Source organism: Enoplosus armatus, chromosome 11 (assembly GCF_043641665.1).
Source record: "Enoplosus armatus isolate fEnoArm2 chromosome 11, fEnoArm2.hap1, whole genome shotgun sequence".
Lineage (NCBI taxonomy): Eukaryota > Metazoa > Chordata > Actinopteri > Centrarchiformes > Enoplosidae > Enoplosus > Enoplosus armatus.
Window position 1 is genome coordinate 24,945,643 of NC_092190.1, and position 24,608 is coordinate 24,970,250.

Here is a 24,608-nt window from a genome sequence, read left to right on the forward strand (position 1 = left end):
ATCTATTTTAACATTAATTTATTCCAATTGTTTCAACTTTACTGTTTTTATCATTTTGTGGTAAACTTCTTACTAATTTCAAATTAAAAGCCTGCCAGAAATTAGATGGATTTTGTCCTTTGAGCTGTTGAAGGGTTTTTACTGTGAAACATCTGTACAGGAAGTTTTACAGAGAGATTGAAAATTATTGAAAAAGCAGCAAAGTTGAATCATGTGGAAATTATTTATTATTATTAGAATTTCTGTCGGGGTAAACTAGAAATAATGGCCTTTTCTCTGTACATGGAATACCACAAGGATCAGTCTTGGTACCTGTTCTGTTTGCCCTGTAAATGTTACCCTGGGGACAGACAGTCATCACAACATCTCCTTCCATAGCTACGCCGATGATGCACAGCGGTACCCGTCACTTAAACCTTCTGACACCAGTACATTTGCTGCCCATATAACATAAACAGCTGGATGTCCCAACCCCCCCCCCCCCCCCCCCCCAAAATGAATGCTGAGAAGCCTGAAGGTCTCATCATTGGCCCTGAACACGTCACAAACACTCCTCGGCCCCCTCACTCACATGAAGTCAGCTACAAGATCTGGATAGTAGCTTGAGCCTGGAGCAACATGTAAAGAAAGTAGTCCATTTGTGTTTTTATCAGCTGAGGAATATCTCCAAAATCAGTTCAGTTTTGTCCTTCAGTAATATCTTCCTGCCTCGTTTACTAGCCTAAACAATCAGCTGAGGAACAGCTGAGGAGCACCTCCAAACTCTTCAGACTTCGGCAGCAAGACTGTTGACCGAAACAAAGTGATTCTCACACATCACTAGCTCACATACAAGGCTCTAAATGTAGTAGTGTATAACTGGGCTCTCACCGTACCGTCCAACCGTACAGGTTTGCCAGTCTGGGTCTTCGAACTATTCCAGAGTCCAGGTTAAAGACAAAGGGTGATGGAGCCTTTGCTGAACATCAGGTCAGCTGACTGTTGCTGCTTTTAAATCTTTTAAAGTCTTAAGAGAAAGTCTAAACTTACTATAACAGAAAGGCTTTTCCTAACGGCTGAGGAGGTTTTATCCTTCATGTGTGTATATGTGTATATGTGTGTATATATATATATATATATATATATATATATATATACACACACAGTAGGGTTAAAAAATGTGGGCAACTCTAATCAAAAGGCCTTTTACAATGAATATCTAAGTGAACAGAAGCTAACCTGGCCTCTAAACGGGACAACGTTAAACATGACACATCTCTTTACATTTTAAAACAAGGTTAGTTTTTATTTCAGTTTCAAAAAATAAAAAAATGGAAAAGGCCCCATGCAAAGGTTTGGGAAAGCTGTCAGTTAGTACTTTGTACCTCCTCCTCTGGCAGCTATAACAGCTTACAAACGCTTCCTGTAGCCAGCGAAGAGTCTTCCAATTCTCGCTTTTGGAATTTTTCGCCATTCTTCTTGGCAGAACACCTCTAGCTCAGAGAGATTCTTCTTCTATTGGCCTCCTTGCATGCACGGCAAGTTTGAGATCTCTCCACAGATTTTCAATAATATTCAAGTCTGGGGACTGTGGTGGCCATTCCAAAACCTTCACCCGTCTTTCCTGGAGCTACTTCATGGTTGATTTTGAGGTATGCTTTGGATCATTGTCTTGCTGAAATACCCAACCTCTCTTCAACTTCAGTGTCTGGACTGACCTTTGAACGTTAGCCTCTAGAATTTCTTGATATTTGATGGAATCCATTCTTCCTTCCATCCGCCCAATATTCCCTGTTCTCCCAGCTGCCACACAACCCCAAAGCACGATGGATCCACCTCCATGCTTAACAGTTGGCAAGGTGTTCTTCTCTACAAATGCTTTGCCCTTTTTTCTCCAAACATACCATCTTTGTTTGTGACCAAAAAGTTCCATTTTGGTTTCATCAGTCCAAAGCACATTGTTCCAAAAGGCTTCAGGCTTCTGAAGGTTTTCTTTTGCCATGTAGGTCTTTGTTGTTTAAAGTGCGTTGTATTGTTGTCCTGTGAACAACTGCACCTGCATCTGTTACTCTTTTTTGCAGCTCTTTTGCAGTGATGTGTGGGTTTTTCTGAGCATTTCTCACCAGGTTTCGGGTCAGTCTGATATTTTTCTTGGTCTTCCAGATCTGAAGCCTTGACTTCAACTGTTCCACTAAGCTTCCATTTTCTGATAATGTTCCTGACAGTGGAAATAGGGACTTTGAAACGCTGAGGGAGTTTTCTGTAGCCTTCTCCTTGTTGGTGGAAGTGAACTATCTTGATTCTGATATCCTTGGACAACTATTTAGAGGAACCCATGGTTGCTAACACCAGACAAGAACAGCCACTGCAGCCCGATACTTTAGAAAGCATGGCATTGCTTCAGAATATATAGTTCAGCTGACTCATTAAAGGCCTAACGAGTAAATCACCAGGGTCTGGGCCTTGGTAATTATTGTTGTCAAAAGTAACAAAGAATAATCCAAAAGGTTTCCCAAACTTATGCACAAGGCCTTTTTCCTTTTTTTCTGAAATAAAAAGTTATCTTGTTTGAAAACTTGAAGAGATGTGTCATGTTTAACTTTGTCCCGTTTAGAGGTCTGGTTGGCTTCTGTTCACTTAGATATTCATTGTAAAAGGCCTTTTGATTAGAGTTGCCCACATTTTTGCACCCTACTGTATGTGTGTGTGTGTATATACAGTGCTTAACAAATTTATTAGACCACCTGTCATAAAAATGAGAAAACAAATATTTTAGAAATCTGTCAAAAACTAAAATTTTTATTATTTATTAGGCAAATAACAAACTGGAACAACTAAATAGTCCTTATTCACATATATTAACCAAAAATCTTAATATTTTGTATGACCTCCTTTGGCCCTGATAACAGCTTGCATTCTTGCTGGCATTGTTTTTATGTACTTTTCGACAGTCTCTTTTGTTATTGAGTTCCAAATAGTTTCTAGCTGTTCCCAGAGACTTGCTTTGGATGAAACTTTTGTGCGATCTGTTCAATAGGATTCAAGTCTGGACTTTGACTTGGCCAGTCCATCAGTTCCAGTACTCCAGATTCCTTTTTCTTGGTCAAGTAGTCTCTGCACAGCTTTGCAGTATGCTTGGGGTCATTGTCTTCTTGGTATATGAACCCACAACCAATCCGGTTCAATCCAGAAGGGATTCCATGATGCACCAAGATGTTGTGGTAGACCTTATTGTTCATGATACCGTCGATTTTAACTAATTTGCCCATGCCGTTTCCACAAATGGAACCTCATACCATAATGGAATCTCCACCGTGTTTCACTGTGGGTGCAATGCATCTAGCATCAAAACGTTCTCCAGCTTTTCTGCGGACATAAACATGACCATGCTGACCGAAGAGTTCAAACTTGGACTCGTCCGTCCAGAGTACCTTCTTCCAGTCATCTACAGTCCAGTGTTTGTGCTCCCTGGCAAATTTTAGGCGTTTTTGGATGTTTGCAGGCCTCACTAATGGCTTCTTAGCAGCTATTCTTCCCTTTAAGCCTTGTTCCTTCAGTCGTCTGCTTATGGTCATTCTGGAGACTTTCTCCGATTCTGATCTAGAAGCATTAATCTCTGCCTGAAGATCAGCAGTGGTCTTCCTTCTGCCTCTAGTACTTAAAATCTTGAGGTGCCTGACATCTGCTTCAGTTAGCTTTTGTTTTCGGCCTCTTCCTTGGTGCCTTTTGTAAGTACAAGTCTCTGCAATCGAGTCCAAGGCATACTTGACCACACTGTGAGAACACTTTATGTCTTGCCCTATTTGTCTCAGACCATCCAGCATCATGAAGTGCTTTAATTTGGACTCTTTCTTTCTCAGTGAGTTCCCTACGGAATTTCAAACTGAATCCACATTTTTATACCCAAATTTGAGCCAGCACACTGGAATTCTCTGAGAAGTCAGAAATTAATCAAGAATAACATACAACCACCAAAACAAATGTTTCTGTTCAGGAATACAAGTAAATAACTGTAATTTGGCATCTCAATCAAAAAATAATAATGTGCTTTACTATTTTTTTCTGCTTTTTTGTAAAACAGTAAATTTGAGAATTCATGGATATCAACAATAATTATTATATTTTAGCATCAAAGATATCATTTTGATTAAAGAGCTTGGCTTGCACATACTGGTGGATTAACCATTACAGAAACATAAAAAAATATTTTTGGTAATCAGCAATACTGTTAATTTAGGGCAGCGGTGGCAAACACCTTACACTGGGTGGGGGTCTAATAAATTTGTTAAGCACTGTATATGTATATATTTGTGTGTGTGTATATATATGTGTGTGTGTGTATATATGTGTATATGTATATATGTGTATATATTTGTGTGTGTGTATATATTTGTATATGTATATATGTGTATATATTTGTGTGTGTATGTATATGTGTATATATTTGTGTATGTTTGTATATATGTGTTTGTTTATGTTTTGAATTTCCTCACCACAGAGAGCACTTAGTGATTTTTTCTTGACAAGTGCTCTATAAATAAAATTATTATTATTATTATTATTATTGTCGTCAGTTTTTATGGTCTACAAAAGAACATTTTAGTGTGACGTCTTATCAGTGTAAAGTTTTTAATTCCAGTCAGCGTGTTCTGGAAGAACAGACGAGTGGTTGAAAACGTAAATGTAAAATGATATAAATAATATCCTGTTATTTGTACAGTTTTATTATTTGCACTTTCACTTTAAGATGGAAAATGTTCTCATACATTGCGCTTTTTTTAAGGACCCCAAAACTGCTTCAGTCGTTTTTGCAATAATTTAAAATTGATGTGATTATTATTAAAATGGGTTATAACAAAGAAAATGTAACGAAACAGAAAAGCATCAGTATTGTTAATAGTATAATTATATATTTATTATTAATTATGGCAGAGTATTGCTGCAACAATACTCGATTTCTCGTTGTAGATGATTCTCTGATGATGATATTAAAATATATTTTTCATGTTGACATATTATTTACAAAATTGACATTTTGTTAAAACAAGAAACTTTCTAACAGTCAGTATGATGATATTCTCGTTTTAAGAACATACCATCTTATAACTTGTCATAATGACAAAACCTTATTGTTTTAATGAGATCGTTGTTTTTTTAAGTTATAATAAGAAGAAAGGTTTGTGACATAAGATCAAGTGATACGTTGTCTTTATAACAAAGAGTTGGTATTATCTATTTCTCGTATCAACAACACATGGAAGTTTCTTGTTATGACAACATACCAAATTATTGTTATATTGTTTTGACAAGATATGTTGGTTTTGTAGACAAAGTTGATATAGTGTGATATAAGAAGTGATATGCTGTTACAGTTTGATGGCCACAGGCAGGAATGATTTCCTGTGTCGATCTGTTGTACATTTGGGAGGAATGAGTCTCCCACTGAAGCTGCTCTTGTGTCCGACCAGTACGTCATGGAGAGGATGTAAAGCATTGTCCAAGATGCCCCGCAGCTTAGACAGCATCCTCCTCTCTGACACCACCGTCAGAGAGTCCAGCTCCAGTTTGTTTAGTCTGTTGGAGTCCGCCACCCTCAGCCTGCTGCCCCAGCATGCAACAGCATAGAGGATAGCACTGGCCACCACAGACTCATAGAACATCCTCAGCATAGTCCGGCAGGTGTTGAAGGACCTCAGCCGCCTCAGAAAATAGAGACGGCTCTGGCCCTTCTTGTAGAGAGCATTAGTGTTCTTTACCCAGTCCAGTTTATTGTCTATGTGGACTCCCAGGTACTTGTAATCCTCTACAATGTCCACACTGACCCCCTGGATGGAAACAGGGGTCATCGGTGCCCTGGTCCTCCTCAGATCCACAGTCAGCTCCTTTGTCTTTGTCACGTTGAGCTGTAGATGGTTCTGCTCGCACCATGTGACAAAGTTCTCCACAGCAGCCCTGTACTCCTCCTCATCACCTTTGCTGATACATCCAACTATTGCTGAGTCATCAGAAACCTTCTGAAGATGGCAGGTCTCAGTGCAGTATCTGAAGTCCGTGGTGTAGATGGTGAAGAGGAAGGGAGAGAGGTGAGTTTCTTGGATAAAGGCTATGTCTGTTTTGACCTTTAATTGTGCCAATACCCTTTTCCTCTTAACTGGCCCATTTAGACATTGAAGCAGACAAATTTCACTACCCAGTCCACGTAAAAAATAGACAAGTCTTCAGTTGGCTCACCATATAGCCTCCTTGAAATAGACTTGCAAAATATAATATAGAACACAATGCAAAAAAACCCCCAAGAGAAACAAAAACCTCCCCATTCCCTTAAGAACTGACCCCCTGAACATACGGCACCATCCCAGATCACAAAACCGGGCCTACTAATTCCCCCTCAAACCTGGAGCTGTTTTTGTTTTGTTTTAACAATTATGATCACTCGGTATGTAATAAACATGTAATGAAAATACAGAAACACGCTCTTAAATAATAAAAGTGAGCCTAGAAACAACTTTGAAGTGCAGCCACACAATGACAGATTCACCTCTACTGCCCATAATAGCCAAACAAAAAAAAGGGATGGCAATGCACTCACAGAAAAGTCAGTAAACAGTTTGTGGAGAAGATCGATATATATGGGGGTATGTCGCTCTCCTCTTTGCGCTCAGAGAAGCTGCAGTACAGGCCAGGATCAACATCAGTTAGCGGTACCTCCTGGAAAGTCTCGGAGAAAAGAAGCCACATCCTCAGGCGTCACTCCATCAGGTAGGATGACGCTCCAGCTGAATGGAAGTTTCCTTGCCTGGAGCTCCTTCTTGACGTGGCTGTATTCCTTCCTTCACTTCATCGGGGTCGCACTCAGATCAGGGAAAAACAGTACTGTGTTCCCGTTGTACATGATGGGTCCCCCTTTCTCTCTGGAGATGCGTAGAATTTTATCCTGGTCCTGGGTCTGGGTCACTGGTCTGCTGGTGGGCGGGATGCTGGGGACCGGTGCACTCATTCAATAACGAGGAGCTCAGCAAAATGCTCTTGTCCCAACGTGGAAGGAATCCAGTTGGTACAAAAGCGGGTCCGACCCCTCGCAGCCTTCTCGGAGATTGACAATGCGAATATTATTACGCCGGCTGTGATTCTCCAGCTGGTCAACTTCATCCATCACAAAGTCCCTTTCCTTACTCAGCTCTTACTCAGCGTGAGGACATGGGAGTCCAGCTCCGTTAGCTTGTCTTCCGCCTCAGAGATAAGAGAGCACATTCCATCTATCACCGTTTTAAGTCCCGAAATAGACAATAGGTTTATTTAAGCTGTCTTAAAGTCGAGCTTTTCAGAAAGAGCCTCATTACCCCGTTTTATCTCTTGTAGTATGAGCGAGCCTCCCGCCACCTCATGTTGGACGCTCGCTGCCATGTTGCACGGGATGCTTGCTTCATGTGTCGTCGCTCCCCCAGATGGAAATTGCTCAGTAGAGTACGTTAGAGTAATAAATGGTTAATGACAGACCATAATGTAGCTGTAAGCAGATCTAAGTATTTATTCATGTGTCTGTTAACTACAATAAATGGAGGCTGCTGTATAAACATAAACAGTGAATGATAATATAGTAAAACACAGTATTTTAAGATTATCATGATGTTTCATGTGAATAAAATGGAAATACTGAAGTAAGTACCTCCAAACAGCACTTCAGTATTGCGGTTGAGTAAAAGTACTTAATGAGAGACCATCCGTACAAGACTTCAGCAAAACACACCAAAAACACAATAAACAGGAGAGAACATGTGTTTAGTGCTGAAATCATGCTTTATTAAATCAGTAATGCATAAAACTCAAGGAGGATGAAAAATAGTTCTACATCAACAGATCAATTAAATCACAAGTGCAGGGTAAAACCTGTCTGCTTTTCTTTTCTCTCACAGGAGATGGAGTTCCTGTGGTGAATGAAGAAGACCCTGACTACTGACAAGGTGAAATGACTAAAAGCTACAAACACTCGCACTCCAACACACAAACACGTTAGCTAAGTATCCTCCGAGAGACGGCGCTGCTTCTGCACAGCAGAGCCGGCTTCGACTTTCTGTTCAGTTATGGCCAGGAGATGTTACGTTTTAAGAAGCCAGTCCGGCCGTCCTGTGCCAGAAACAGCGCTCTTTATTAAAATGATCTAAACGCTGAGAGTGCAGGCCGCTCACACTCTGAGCTGGTCATCAAATCATGGTGGTATGACACAGTCAGTCTGAGCACAAGGCCGGTTCATGCTGCTTACATGAGGGTATAATGCAAACAGCACTCAGGGTCTTACGCTCATGGTACAACTCATAGGAAACTGTAATATCTCACGCACAGACGCGTGTCCAAAACAATAACTTTGTCTTTCTGTTTGTGGTTCATAACGTCAACAGGGAGCCTCTCTACCTGTTGAGGCAATCTTAAGACTTCAACTTAACGTTGAGGCACAGAGTTTAGTTTCTCGGTTTGACAGGGTATTCGTTCCTGGTGAAACTTTCTCCTGTTAAACCACATTTGTTCTTTTGTTTCAGTTAATATTATTGTCATAAATAACAATGCATACATTTCCCATAACCGTTCAATTCGGCTATATACATTATGTACATGTCACAGAAAAGTGGTTCAAAAATCCTAAGTCATAATTGTCCAATATGGCACATTTTATAACAACTTTAGACTTTAGTCTAGTTTGGCATAAATTAATGTCAAGTTTGGTACAAAAATAGTTCATATTTACAAGAACAGAAACCAGATCTTTATCAAGTATTATTGTTGCTAATTCACTAAATAAAAAGGTTCTGGATAAGGGAAACGGGGGATATAAATTGCCTTTTTTTTTTATTTTTACATGGACCGAATGTGAACATTAACAGTTGCAGAATCGGAGCCGAGGTCGTTGGACAACCGGAGTGTGTACGCTCCGGCGTCGCCCTCCTTCACCGCAGAGATCATGAGGGTGGAGAGATCGGCAGTGTTCTCCACATGGTACCGCTCGTCCTCGTTGGGGAGGGTCCGACCTGAGCGGACCCACTGAACGGAAGGTGCAGGGTCTCCGGAGAACACCCCTGCCACAGTCAGGGACTTCCCCGGCTCGGCGCTGATGTTCTGCGGTAGAGCTTCGATCTTTGGTGGAGTGCCTGTTAGCAAAGAGAAGAACAAAGTGACAAAGATTTTACATTTGTGAAAACATACATGATTATGATATATGATTACATAATAATCACAGAAATAAGCCACCATTTCCAAGTCAAAAACTAGGCAGACGGTTTTACATCAATCACAGTGGTTTGGTCATTTTTTTGACACTCCTAGATAAGAAAAATGCTTTGGCTGGTGTACAGTAAAGTAGACTTTTAACCTCTTAACCTCTTTTCCCCACCAGACAAAGATGGCAGCTGGAAGAAGAGCTCATCGACTTGCTCATCTTCTACCCAAAAATAAAGTTTATCGTATCTGTCATTTACCTACATTAACGTTATATACTAATATCTAATAGCGTTCTAATTTTTCTTTTTTTATGTAATTTTAATTTAATTTTTTATTTTTTTTTAATTTGAAGGATTAATCTTGTACTTCTTACTTAAAGCCAATTGGACTATCTGAAGAGTGTATTGCGACAAAGATGAAAACAAGGCTGTTATTTGTAGTTCATGAATGGTTGGCATTTTGGAGATATATGGTTTTCACAGGACAGCAATGTTACTTCTGGTTGCCATCTTTGTTTTTTGGTCACACATAGAAACTCATTTGTGCATCTTGGTGCCAACTAGGGGGCTAGCTGGTGAGCTAACTGTTAACATGCTAACTAGCCTGAAACATGCTAGCGCTAGCCAGCCACAATAGCATTGACTTTTCTTCTCTCTGACTCTCAAAGTTCAGCGCTGTCAAGGCGGCTTGCCATTGGTCAACGGGGCAAATATGCATGTTGACTAAAGTGGAACTCTCCATGGAAGCAGACTTACTTTACCTTTACCCTTTACTTTTGATGAAAACAGTGGCTTATTTTTTGTGATTGGAATATAATCATCAATACAGAGGTCTCAAATGTCAACTGAACAAACTGAGTCTCGTATTTAAACATGCAGGACTTCATCTATCTCATATCACATTTTGTCTTTACATCCCATCGTTACTCACAAAGATGCTAAGATCATTCAAGGCCCACCTCCTGTTATTGTGAATTTAAGTTGCCGTCAGATTCTGGCAACTTATAAAATGCATCTCACCTCTTTTAACCCCTGTGGTGAGGGCCCTCAGCGAGGAGGAGGCCTCGACATGCGAGTGAGCAGACATTTCCATCATTTGGCTGCTGGAGCTCATGGAAACCATTGACTCTGCCATCATGGCAGACATGCTAGTCGCAGACGTGCTCTCAAACGAATACTCGGCAGCAGCAGAGCAGGAGCTGCTGCTGTAACTGCCGGCCTGCATGGAAGCTGCCTCCATACGACCTGATGAGGCCAATACACTTTTCTGCATGCTGGCAGCAGCGTCAGTAGAAGCTCTTTGCTCCACAATAATCATTTTTGTTGGTTCTTCAACAAGGGCTGTGAGAATGCAAATGACAAGCACATGGCTCATATCACAATGTGCACAAGCACAGTATATTGTACTACAGTCACTGAGTGTAAGCTGGGGTGCTCAAGTGCCTTGGATTTCCCTTTAAAGGTTTGAATGATGTTTTCTTTTGTGCAATCCAAGTCTCATTTTCCATCACAAATTTTAGTATCCAAGCCAATTAAATACACTGAGACACAGTGTTTAATTGTGTTTAGTTGAAATGCATTTGAAACTTACTGAGGACGTTGAGGGAGGATGTTGCAGAGCACTGTCCAAACTGATTTTTGGCTTTTATCGTGTATTTCCCACTGTCTGCAACTGTGGCTTCACGTATTTCCAGGGTGAACACATTCTTAGAGTGGTTCATTTTTATGTTTGACGTGACTGATATCTGCAAAGAGAAGAGACAGTGTTGTGTTAAGTTAGCTGCACATGGTTCTGTTGTTTACCTTAAAATAGTGTGAAGACATCTGCAACCAACATCTTGCCTTAATTATGAAACAAATAATCTTCTGGAGAAAACTACTCACAATCATGTTGTCTTTTAACCACTCCACTTCAGGGGAAGGCTCTCCTGCAATTTCACATGTGAATTCAACATTTTCTCCCTCATTTACATTCTGGGACCTGGGCTGCACCAGGAAGTGGGGTGCTTCTGAGCGCTTGGCTGTGAACGTGGTATCAAACTGACACCGGACCAGGCCTTGCTCTGTTTGAGCCTGACATGTGATTATCCCCTGCTCACGCTGGCTGACCGACCTGATGGTCAGGGTCTGGTCATTTCCAGACACTCCGTATCTGTATTGCTCTGAGTTGGCCAGTTCCACCCCATTCAGGATCCACCTGATGCCGGAGGCCCCAGGGATCTTGGCCCTCAGAGTTAGAGACTGGCCCTCTGTAATGGACATCTGGCTGTGGGAGGACTTGATCTCTTTCACAAAGGACAGGACCTCCTCATGGACCGTTTCCTTTTTCATGACTCCCTCAGAGATTTCACCTTTTGTTTTGGAGCTTTTTGACCCTAAAAAAGAAATAATTTTAAGAGTTTATGGTAGGAAATGTTTTAGCTGCCGGTAATGAAGGACAATAATTGCTTCCACAGGCAGGTGTGTTATCTTACCTTGCACAGTGACTGTGCAGGTTGTTGACACTGCTCCAGCACTGTTGGTAGCAGTGCACTTGTACACCCCGCTATCAGAGACCTCCATTTCATAGATCTCAAGATAAGCTGAGCCATACTCCTCAAAGATTTCATACTTCCCACCCTGAGACAGAGCCTGTCAATCAGGAAAATACATTCAATTTCTAACAAACACAGATATGTCACTTTTTCCATTTCTTTACCATCTATAAATAATTGAAAGTAGAATTGCTTAAAGTATTAGAAGATGTTACCTTTCCATCCTTCATCCATGCGACTGCAGGTTTGGGCTCTCCTGTGAACTTCACTGAGAGCTTGACAATAGAGTCAGAGGCTGCTGTGACGTCGCTCAGCCTGACAGAGAAGGATGGCTTCTTTTCAAGAGTTGGTGACAAAACTCTTTTGGGTGACTTGATTGGAGAAGTCACTCGTTCCTTCTCAGATGGAGTTGGGGATTTGGGAGTAGGTGACTTTGGTGTTGGGGACTTTGGTGAGACTGGAGACTTGACTCTCTGTGGTGACTTTAATGGCTCAGGGGACTTGATTCTCTGAGGAGATTTGACAGGTTCAGGGGACTTGGCAAGAGGGGACTTAGCCTCTGGAGAGGTGACTCTGGGAGGGGCGACTACTTTGTCCTTGGTCTCAGACTTGCGGATGGTCAGAGTGAAATGGGCCTCTTGTTTGCCCCCCGCATTTTCCACCAGCACAGTGTAGCTGCCTTCATCTGACATTTCAACAGCAGAGATCTCAAAGTGGGAGTTGTACTGAGTAGAGACAACATGGTGACGGGCAGAGAAACCAACAATTGCTCCTTCGTGCAGCCAGGTGATAGAAGGTGCTGGTTCGCCATCCACATCACAGTCAAATCTGGCTAGGTCTCCCTCCTCTACAGTAAGGGACTGTGGCTTGGTCAGGATCTTGGCAGGAACACTAGGCTTCTCCCTTGGTCTCTCAACAACAGTGGTGGACTCTTTCACAGTTTTAGTCACAGTTTCCTTCACTGTTGTTTTAGAGGAGGAGACGTGATACACCTCTGTTCTGGTCATCTCTGGCAGATGGGAGGAAGGAGGCTCTTCATCTTTGCGGATTGAAGGGAAGGCAGCATATTCTGCTCCTGCTACGTCCAATGTGGCATAGTCAGACGTCTCTCCTTTGTCGTTCCTGCAGAACACACGGTAAGTTCCGGCATCTTCAGTCATGCAGTTGATGATCTGGAGAGTCAGAACCCCACTGATGTTGGTCATGTGGTATTTGCTACTTCGACTAATCTCTTTTCCATTGTGGAACCACTTGACCTCAGGCTCTGGTTTGGCCTGGACATTGAGGCTGAACCTTGTGTTGGAGCCATAGGGTACACGATGAGATCGCATCCTGATGGTAATACGTGGGGCGTGGTCAAGGCTGAAGGGAGCCTGTGTCACCACCTCGACCTTCCTCTCCACTGATCTTCTCTCTGTTCTCAGAGCCTGCTTTCTCTCCTCATACCTGGATGCAAAGTCAACTTCTGGAAGGGTCACATCTGTCTTGACAGCCTTTCGCGGGGTTGGAGATCTCCTCTCGGGTTCAGGCATTGGTAACTTCTTGATCGGTTTAGGAATATATTCTGAGGTAAAACCTGTCAGGTGCTCAGATTCAATTCCCTCAGGGACTTTGGCAACAGTGACAGTTGTTTCCTTTTTCAAGATCCGGGTCTTCTCCTCAAACTCCATGCGTTTGAGTTCACTCTTGTAAGAGGAGATTCTCTGAGCAGTTTTGTGTGGGCGCAGCAGCTCCTGATCTTCTCTCTCTTCATATATCCTCTGCTTCTGTCTTGGAGCTTTGTATGTGGCTTTGTCATGACGCTGGCGGAGGTCAACAAAACTTGGGCCAGCCTCATATTTAGATGGAATTCTGTAGGAGTCATATCTATTGATGTCTTCTCCCTCTTCGTCATCACTGTAGACTCTTCTAGGAGATGAGGGACGCAGGGCAGACAGCTCAAAGCGAACTGGGCTGAGGCTAGGTGGAGAAGCAGAGTAGCCAAGCTCCAGCTCTTCCTCCAGACGAAGCCTCTCCTCCTCAGTTCTCTTCATTGAGAGGTACTCACCCACAGGCAGCAGCAGCTCCTCGTCTGACAGGTCACCTAGGGACCTCCTTCTGATCCTGTGATAGGCCTCCATCTCAGGGGAAGGAGTGCGGTGCCTTGCTGGCCTCACAGTCTCCAAGTCATCTTGAGTCATGGATGAGATACGCCACTTAGGCTTATACTGGTCCTTGATCCTGATAGGCACCTCGTAGAACTGCTCCCACCTGGAGAGGCGAATGCGCTTCATCCTCTTCTGCTTGATTTTCTCCATAGGCTCAGGGAACTCATACTGATCCCGCAGCTTCTTGTACCATTTCATGTCAGAGAGTGGCTTGAAGTGTTTTATTTCCACGTCCTCCTCAAGAACAGCTGGGTTAATGACACGAGGAGTCGGGACAACATAGGGCATACGAAGCCTCTTCTCATCTGCCCGCTTCTTCCGCTCCTCTTGTTCTTTCTGTATCTCAGCCTCAGTCTTCTCACCCTTCTTAGTTGTCATAGCAGGTTTGAACATGGTTGCTGCCTCCCTGACAGCTTGTACTGCGGCTGGTGGTAGAGGTGTAACAACAGTGCCAGCCAAAATCTGAGATAGCCTCACCTTTTTGTCTAATTCCTCATTCTTAGCTATCCTTTCCTTCTCCTTTTCACTGGTCTCATATTCCTTCTTTACATGAGTGACACGTTGTACTTTGAGTGTGGCCTGGCAACTGGCAGATCCAGCAGAGTTGGTTGCAGTAACTCTGTACACGCCAGAGTCCTCGGGGAGAGTGTCTCTCACGTGAAGGATGAAGTAATCGAGACCCTCATGTACGAGCTCAATAGATGGTCCAAAGGCCAAAGGCATGCCATCCTTCTCCCACTTTAGTGCGGGATGGCCTGATACTCTAATCTCAAAGCGCACGTTCTGGCCCTCCCTGCACTCGACATTTGCCAGCAGGCGTTTGAACATGGGCCTTAGGGTAAGGTCTGCTGGTTTAGGTCGAGGGACAACGGTAAGACGAGCCTTGCAGCTGTCATCACCGTACCTGTTGCGGGCTAGAACACTGTACTCAGCATCATCCTTATCTTCAAGGTTGTGGATAATCAGCTGGTACAGGCCCTTGTCGCTAATGAATGTGTATTTCCTGTCATCATGTCCAGGAATGAGCTTCTGTCCAGATTTGTGCCAGATGACACGAGGTTCAGGGTGAACAGTGATGGTGACACCAAAGCGCAAATCCTCACCAATATAGGCTGTACGGTTGACCAGAGGAAGGGTGAACTCTGGTGGTTTCTGAAGCATTCTGGCAGTGTCAACTCTGCGCTTTGTTTTCTTGACCACACGGGTTGTGAAGAAGTCGCGGTAAGATCTAACACTGTTGATAAACAGCTCTGCGTAGGCACTGTCCTCACCATACTCATTCACAACCTTGCACCTGTAAGTGCCATCATCTGCTCTTGTGACCTTGTTGATGGTGATTACAGCCAGGCCATCCTCATATTCAATTTCATATTTCTCACCAGCTTCAAGTTGCCTGACGCCACAGTACCATGTCACTTCAGTAGTGCTATCATAGTTTTCAATGTTGCAGATGAATTTCACACTGTCTCCCTCATTCACCACTGCATGGCCAATCTGGCCTCCAACAGGACCGTTTTCAAACGGAGCAATCTTCACCTTGGCGACAAAGACACCACGCTGGGACCTGATGGAACCACCGCTGGCCACACGGGCTGCAGAGACGACGGTGTTCCACTCTTTCCTCACCATTGTCTGGTAGTATCTCTTATGCCTGCCAGTTGGGATCGCTCTGGTGCTAATCTCCTCTGCAGGCCTGGTCAGCCACGCATGCGCCAGAGCCTCAGCAGCAGTCGTACGGTGCTTGCGTTCCTTTGTCATTAGGCGGTCTGTGAAGTCTAATGCCTCGACACTGACCTGCTTGAAGGACTCATCATCATAGCTGTAGGCCGCATTGGAGATGTTGTCAATCATCTGTTGGTTGGTTTCTGCTGTGAAAGGATTAAGTCCACTGAGGAGCACATAGGCAAGGACACCAACAGACCACATGTCAGTGACAGAGCTAACCATGTCACACTGGTGGATCTCAGGGGCAGCGTACTCTGCAGTGGTATACTGAATCTTGATTTGGTCTCCAGGAGTCAGGTGTCTGGACTGGCCCAACTCAATAATCTTCACATTAGAGCTGGTTCTAGTTGTGTAAACAATATTCTCAGGTCTGATATCAAAGTGTCCATAGCTCTGAGCATGCAGGAACTCAAGAGCTGAGCATACCTGCCTGATGTAGTTGACAATCTCACACTCATTAAGCTCAAATTCAGCTGTGTTGAGGCGCTCAAAGATGTCAACACCAGAGATGAAGTCATAGATCATCACCAGCTCTTCAGGACTGTCGAAAGACTCATGGAGGAGGAGGTAGTTAGTGTGTTTGGCCAGATTCAGTGTTGCGATTTCCTTCTTGACTATTGCTTGATCTGCGCCTCTCACTTTGACAAATTTAGCCATGTAGGTCTTTTCAGAGCTAATGTCAACACAGCGGTGGACAATGCCAAATTGACCTCTGCTCAATTCCTCTGCAATGGCATATCTGTTATGCAGATTCTTGGCATCAGAGTGTTGAGCCTTGCCCCTGGGGACACGTCCAGTATCGTCAACCTCCCTATCATAGAGCAGAACTCTCGATTTGTCCTCCTTGGTCATGACAGGTCCACTGGTCTCAGATGGAGCACTCTGTCCAAACTTGTTCTCAGCGATGACTCTGAACTGATAACTGGTTCCTCCAAACAGATTGATAACGGTGTAGTGGGTGTCACGGGACTGGGCAACACGCTGCCACCTCTCAGCAGTGGTGGGGCACTTCTCAATGATGTAACTGATGACCCTGCTGCCACCGTCATTTGCTGGGGCCATCCAGTTCAGTGTGACTGAGTCTCTGGAGATGTCACTGGCTTTGACACCACGTGGAGGATCAGGCACGTCAGCTACATCCAGCTCAACTGTCTGCTGATCAATGCCAAATCTGTTCTTGGCACAGACAATGTAGAAACCAGCATCCTTCTTCTCCACTCCGTTGGGGAACACCAAAGAAGTGAATGATCTGGTGACAATGACCTGGTAGTGGCCATTGCTGTCAATGAGATCTTGTCCCTTCTGCCATGTGATGACAGGATCTGGTTTGCCACCGAAAGGAATCTTGATATTGACCACTTCTCCACGGAGGGCAGGGATGGCTTCCTTGTCCTTTAGGTTCTTTGGCAAGTGGATCTTGGCAGGGACTAGAAATTAAAGAAATAGTCATGTCATGAGAGGTCATGTTTTATTTACATTGGTTTTGTATAAGTCAGTTCTAGAAAACACTGGGCTAGTTGGAGAAATTGGGTATCTTTGAACTTACTTTCAACATCCAGAGAGACTGTAGCACAGATCGAGCCTCCCTGGTTGGTCGCCCTGATCTGGTACACAGTGGAGTCTTCCTCATCAGCCTCGGTAATGACCAGTTGGTGGTAACCTCCCTTGAACTCCTGGATCTTGATCTTCTTTCCATCAGAGTGGATCTCCTTTCCTCTTCTGAACCATTTAATTACAGGCTTGGGCTGTCCTATGATCTTGCAGACAAGGGTAGCATTGCTTTTGTACTTGACACTCATGTTCCTCAGCTCTTCCTTGAAGGCAGGAGCACGGATCTCGACGGCTGTTGCTGGAGCAAATGGAGTGGTCTCCTCGCTGTAGTCGCTCTGTCCACCAAGGTTCTCGCACTTCACACGGAAGATGTACTCGATGCCCTCTGTCAGACGCTTGACGGAGAACACTGTCTGTTTGATCTCATCTGTGGTTACTGGAGTCCATTCACTCCATTCCTTCTTGTCTTTCTTGTGCTTCTTCTCAAGGCAGTAGCTCTTGATCTTGGAGCCGCCATCGCTGAGTGGAGGCTTCCAGGAAACCACGCAGGAGTCCTTGGTGATTCCAGAAACAACTGGTGACAGAGGTGGTGATGGTTTCTCTGTGGACAGGAATTTATAAACCCATTGTCAGTACTTTTCCACAATGTGGGGTATCTCTTTACGTATAAATTGATGAATAACTGTATTACAGTTCCAGGCTTACATTCGTAGACATGAATTTATGAAGTACTTGAAACTAAAAATGTATACTGGATTAAACTTACCCATTTGGCTCTTGATAAGGATAGGTGAAGTGAGTTCCAGTGGTTCGCTGTTGCCATAGCGATTCTGGGCATACACACGGAAGAAGTATCCAGCACTGTCAATGAGGTTGGGCACACGGCAAGATGTGCCATTGATGGATGACGACACTAGTTCCCACTCAGTGCCCTCCTTGTCCTCACGCTTCTCCACAATGTAGTTGGTAATCATGCAACCTCCGTCGTCCGTGGGAGGCTTCCAGCTAATGATGACAGAGTTCTTCAGGAGGGCATCTAGCGCAATGGGACCCTGAGGCATGTCAGGTTTGTCTGGAAACAGAGATATTAGATATTAATTCTAAATCTGATAATACCACCTTTAAAATGCATGCTTTGTTGCACTCACTGTAGTAAATGTACATGAACATACCATAAATTTCAACATTAAATGCGGTGTCAGCCCTGCCGAAGTGGTTGTGCAGTCTGATCCTGTATTTGCCTCCATGGACTCTGCGCTGCACGTTCTTGATGATCAGGTGTGTGTAGTGCTCAGTGGTCTCAATGCTAATGTCCTCTGTGTTCTCCAGGGTCTTTGCCCCATGCAGCCACATGATCTTTGGCTCAGGGCGGCCGATGTAGACGGCATGGATGCGCAGAGTGGTTCCTAGGCCGGCGTAGTATGTTTCCTTCAGTGGGTAGTCAGGGTGGAAGGATGAAGCAGCCTCCAACACCAGGATGCCTGTGGTGTCGGCTTCTCCAGCATCGTTGATGGCCTTGCAAGTGTACTCTCCCTCATCCTCCTGCTGGTCCGTCATGATGGACAGGGAGTGGTTGCGGCCATCAGAGCTCATCTCATACTTGCGGGACTCAACAATCTCCTTGCCAGCATGATACCACTTGATGTCAGGGACAGGTCTGCCAATAATCTGGCACTTCATGACAGCAGGCTGGCCAAGCTTGGCGGTTACTTCATCCATTTCCTTTCTCAGGCTTGGTTTAGTTTCAACTGTACATACAAGGAGGTATATTTAAGAAACATGTATTACGTTTAGTAATGTCTCATAGTGAAGTCATTCTGGGCAAGCAAGTTGGGTAAATGCCTAGAAATTATTTAACACAGTATACTTCAGTGTACTCACCACTCAGTTTGGTCTTGATGCATGTGGCAGTCCTACGAGGTCTACTCATTCCTGTCTCATTCTCAGCAAACACTCTGAACTCATACTCTGTGGCCTCAGCCAGTCCAGGCATGGTTAACTCCTTTTCCTTAAGCCTCTGCTTGTTGCACTTCTTCCAGGTGCTCTCGATGGACTTCCTGTACTCCACCCAGTATCCCAGGACCTCCTTTCCACCATCGCACTCTGGAGCTTGCCAACGGATGGTGATGAAGTTGTTCATCACATTCACTGTGTCTATCTCGCCTGGTTGGCTTGGCTTGTCTGGAAAGAATGAAAAAAAAAAAAAAAAAAAAAAAAGTTAGCTTAATCAACAGTTCTTTTTGTGACTGTCACCAACAATAACCACTCCATCTTTTTTTATTCAGTTTTTTTTTGTCTGTAAAACTCTGATTGTTAGATTTCACATCTGATTGTCCCATGTTCATTAAAATTACATATAATAATTACTGTACTATTAATAATCAGTAGTTACATTTCATTAAGAGAGGAGACTCACCGAATGGATCCTTGCATGTGACTGGGTCAGACACAGGACCAGCCTCACTCTCGCCAATGTTATTGACAGCAACAATACGGAACTGGTAGTCTGCATCAGGGGTGAGTCCAGGCAGAGTAAACATGGTGGAGGTGATCTTGGTCTGGTGGCGGGACCACGTCTCAGTGGACACCACCTTGTACTCAACAAAGTAGCCAATAATGGCAGAACCACCGTCGTCCTTTGGTCTGGACCAGGCTAATGCCACAGAGCTCTTTGTGACGTCCATGATCTCTGGTGGGGTACTTGAAGGCTCAGGGGGACCTGGTTCAAAAACCACAGATAATTATTTAAGTAATAACTGAATGATCTTAATCTGTTCAAAGATACCTAAGACTGAAGAAGAGGAGTACTTACAAAGAGGAGTCTTGGGCACCAGTGGCTGATCCGACTTCAGAGAGGAGCTGATACCGAAGGAGTTTTCAGCTGTGACCTTGAAGTGATACTCTGTTCCTTCCTTCAGGCCCTTGACAAACAGCTGAGTGTCAGTCACTCTAGAGTCCACGGTGTACCAGGCGTTTCTGGTTGCCTCACGTCTTTCTACAATATAACCCAGGATATCTGAGCCACCGTCGTCCGTGGGCACCTTCCAGGACACCTTGACAGAGTTGGCCTGGATCTCCTCAAAGACCATTGGACCCTCTGGAGCGCTTGGGCGGCCAATGACCTTCACCTTGATTTGGGCCTTCTTCTTGCCAACCCTATTCTCCAGCAGGAGGTCGTATACGCCAGAGTCACTCCTTTCGGCTCCCTTGATCACCAGCTCGCTGGTGTCCTCGGTGGAGGCAATCATGGCCTTGGTGGAGACTGCACCGGCATCCTTCGACCACTGGCAGGTTGGGTGAGGTTTACCCTTGATGGGCACAGAGAGTCTAACCACCCCCCCCTGGCGGACCACGTACATGTCTTTGTATTTGAGCTCCAGGTCATAGTCAGGAGATTCTGGGGAACAATGATAGTTACAAAAGTCATTTTTATTCTATATTAGTTTTAAATATATACAAATGATCTTAGTGCAGGTGTAGTTAATGTAACCTCTGTGTCCTTACCAAGCATCTCAGTCACAGTGACAGTTCCAGGTACTTCAGCAGGCTCTCCGGAGCCGCCAGCATTGCAGGCCATCACACGGAATTTGAACTCCTCTCCTTGTGGCATGTTGGTCAGTGTGTACTCGCAGATTAGAGATGGTGTGGTGTTGCACTTGATCCAGGCCATGGTTCCCACCTTCTGCATCTCAATCAAGTAACCGTCCACCCGTGCGTCTCCCTCATCATCGGGAGGACTCCAAGCTAGTGACACAGATGACTTGGTGGTATCGGTGATCCTTGGGTTCTGAGGACAGCCAGGTGGGTCTAAGCGGGGAAAGAAGCATGTCAGTATGTCAGCATTTCTATATTTCTATTCTCTCAAAAGATATGAGTTTGTACTTGCTCTTTTAAGACTTTTGATGCCACCCACTGTACCTATGAATGCTCAGTTTTATCTAAAAATCTCATATATAAATAACAAAGCTTTCAAACAGTTCTCCTACCAATGGGATCTGTTGCCACTGCTGGTTTGGATGGCAGGCTTGGTTTGCTCAGTCCTCTGGCATTGATGGCGGTGATTCTGTGTTCGTATTCCAAGCCCTCGATCAGTTCTGTCGACCTGTATCTGGTCATGGTAATGGGGTTCTTGTTGGCACGCACCCATCTGTCAGACCTGACTTCTTTACGCTCAATAATGTATCCTGAAACCTCAAGGCCACCATCTTCGTCTGGCGGGTTCCAGGCCACAGTCATGCCGTCACGAGAAACATCAAAGATGGTTGGACGGCCAGGAGGTCCAGGCACATCTGTGAAGAAGGGAGGGAAACAACTTACTGTACTATACTTCTGTTGACATAATTCTGTCTTTATAGTAATATCAGCTAAATGTGTAGCCTTAAAAAAAGCCACAAGTCTTACTTTTCAAGCTCCTACAGGTGACAATCTCAGACTGAAGGAACTCTCCGGAGCCATAGCGATTAATGGCAGCTGCACGGAAGACATACTCATCTCCCTCAATCAGGTTGTCAAACTTGAAGGTTGGTCGGCTAACGGAGTCGCAGACAGACACCCAGCCAGGTCTATGAGCATCACGCTGCTCTACCACATAGCCACTGATGGGAGCTCCACCATCTCTGACTGGGGGATCCCAGCTGCAGGTGACGGTGGTGGCATCAATCTCATCAAACCTGATGGGTCCCTTTGGTTCATCAGGTTTAGCTGGTAAAAGGGGATTAACAGAATTAATGGTTAAAGCCAAATTGATTGGCTAAAAGGTAAATGTTAATAAAATACTTTATTGTAACTTGCTTTTGATAAGCATCAGCAATAAATAATGAAACTAAAACAACAGATGAGGGATGATTTCTTACAGAGGATGATGACCTTGATGACCTCTGTGATAACACCAACGGCATTCTTCACCTCCAGGGTGTAGTCACCAGTGTCGTTGATGGTGGTATCAGACACGGACAGTTTGGAGAACTTGCCGGTGCTCTTGACCTTGACACGGTCTGTGATTTTTATCTTGTTATCGCTGAAGTACCAGGAGCAAACAGGAGGAGGCCTGCCGATGATGGGCAGGTCCAGCTCCAGAGTCTTGCCAGCCAGGACATTTACAACCTTCTGAGGAATACTGGAGAAGTCCACCACAGGCATTACTGGAAAGGAAAAAGAGAGATACCAAAATCATATGACTATAGTTTACATCAACAGTTGAGAAATAAATTGTCAACTGAGCTGTGTTATACTAAATTTTACTGCTGGGCAGTGTATTTTCAAATTTAACTCATACAAACCATGTACAGGCTTTTGCCTAAAATATTTTCAAAACATGTTATGTTTGACAGCAGGAAACAAACTTTTTTGTGTCTGTTACCTCTCTGTTCCTGTACAGTTATGGCTGTAACAAGCTCTTTGGGCTGGCTAGCTCCCCTGCTGTTGATTGCTTTGATTCTGAACAGGTATTGCTCGCCCTCATTCAGCTTCTCAATGGTGTGCTCGAAGTCTGTGGTCTTTAGTGTGGCCACCTTCATCCACTTGTCGGTGCCAAACTTGCAGGCTTCAATGATGTAGCCCGTCAATCTGCTGCCACCATCATGCTCGGGCTTCTCCCAGCCCAGGATGACGGTGCTCTTGGTGACGTCAATCACCTCCAACTTTTGTGGAGGCAGAGGCACCTCGCAAACCAGGATGACATCAGGAGTCTCGCAGGGCTCACCGATACCATAGATGTTCTCAGGGAGGACCCGGAAGTAGTATAGCATGCCCTCCATCAGGCCGTCAATCTTGTAGGATGTCTTGCTGCACTTGGAGGTGACAGTCTTGTAAGCTCTCATGGAGGCCTCACGCCTCTCAATGATGAAGTTGTTGACAGGAGCACCACCATCCACGGTTGGGGCTTCCCAAGAGATGGTAACAGACTCCTTTGTCAGCTCTTTGATCTTTATTGGTCCAGTTGGTCCAGGAGTATCTAACAATGAAAATACATTTTGTTAAAATATTTTTCCATAAAATCAATGGCAAAATAAATGTTCTAGTACAAGTCATTTATGTAATATGTCATATTTCAATTAAATACTCATTTTTTTAAATTACATTTTTATGGACTTACCATAGACCTTGACCAGAATGTTGACCTCCTGTTTCCCGGCAGAGTTCTCTGCCACCAGTGTGTACTTGCCAGCATCGTAGCGGTGGACCTTATCAATGATGAGCGTGGTGGAAGTGTTGGTGACTTCAATGAATCCTCTGTTGTGGAGGTCAACACCAGGCTTACTCCAAGTGAGGGCGGGAGCGGGACGACCGGTGACTTTTACAAATAGGCGGAGGGAGCCAGCAGCACGCAGGCATATGGTCTTCTTCAGGTCATCGTGGAGCTCAAAGTCAGGAGTTTCTGTGTGAGATAAGTGGATAATTAATAGGGGTATTTATGTTCTCCAAAGTGTTAATTATACAGGCAGTGACAGTGCAAAAGTCCAATGTACATGGCTCAGTCATTTCAGTCTGTATCAGTACGTACAAAAGTTCTCTGCTCAGTCGAGACTTTCTTGGTTTCCGCAATTACTGTGCAAAATTGGAGTTCCTCGAATTTAGACATAGTGAAACATCACGTCAGAATTCCAGCTTTGTAATTTGTCCTGGAAAGTCTGGCATTAATGTTACCTCCTGTACTGGATGGTTAATTTGTAAATTTCTCTCTCTCCAACCCAACCAGTCAAAGAAGATGACTGCCCACCTAGAGTCTGGTTCTGCTCGAAGTTTCTGCCTCTTAAAGGAAGTTTTTCATTGCCACTGTCGCCAAAGTGCTTGCTCATGGTGGGAACTGTTGGGTCTCTGTAATAACATTATAAAGAGTTGGTCTAGACCTGCTCTATTTGTAAAATGTCATGAGATGACTTTTGTTGTGATCTGGTGCTGTATAAATAAAATACATTTCAATTGAATTAAATGGCGTTGTGGGTGAAGAGAAGACTGATCTGGACTGACTTTTTTTGACGTGCTGCCAGGCGTTGGCAGGCTTGCAACGGACACTCTGGGACTGTCTGACCACTGCCCTGTGTGTCTCAAAAAGTGTAGCTGCAGGTTACCGGTAAGATACGCCATGTCGGACATCAGGCAGGGGTGGAGAATCACAGATCCCACTTTAGATTTCGAATCAAAAGCTCATTTTGATAGTTTTTCAATTTAGAAAAGAAACTGTGACACCCTTAATAAATCCCTGCCTTGTTATGTTGGGAATTCAAATGTTATCAATTTATGAAAGACTTGCAAATAATGTTTACTCCATTGGAGAAGAAAAGACGTGTGACACCAAATTTGAACTTGGCGTGCATGTTGATTTCTATTTATCAATGTGATTTTTGACTTTGAATCTGAATTTCCTATTTTTATTTCACGTTTTTATTCTTGTGTATATATATGAAAAGGGACATCTCTCTAATATTTCATCTTTCTTTAATAAATAAATTCCTAAAGTCAGT

General features: G+C 44.0%; 1 protein-coding gene across 1 annotated transcript in view; it reads right to left on the minus strand.

The window, feature by feature from the left end:
• Positions 1–7,767: 7,767 nt before the first annotated feature.
• ttn.1 (titin, tandem duplicate 1) overlaps positions 7,768–24,608 on the minus strand; it is a 192,133-nt gene continuing 175,292 nt past the window's right edge. The window contains 18 exon segments of the mRNA XM_070915106.1: positions 7,768–9,119; positions 10,209–10,529; positions 10,780–10,933; positions 11,073–11,563; positions 11,663–11,819; positions 11,938–17,021; positions 17,141–17,746; positions 17,912–18,217; positions 18,318–18,893; positions 19,027–19,326; positions 19,562–19,864; positions 19,958–20,542; positions 20,650–20,952; positions 21,132–21,434; positions 21,547–21,846; positions 21,999–22,286; positions 22,505–23,098; positions 23,240–23,521. Of these exon segments, the coding sequence (XP_070771207.1) occupies positions 8,827–9,119; positions 10,209–10,529; positions 10,780–10,933; positions 11,073–11,563; positions 11,663–11,819; positions 11,938–17,021; positions 17,141–17,746; positions 17,912–18,217; positions 18,318–18,893; positions 19,027–19,326; positions 19,562–19,864; positions 19,958–20,542; positions 20,650–20,952; positions 21,132–21,434; positions 21,547–21,846; positions 21,999–22,286; positions 22,505–23,098; positions 23,240–23,521 (11,246 nt within the window). The 3' untranslated portion in view covers positions 7,768–8,826.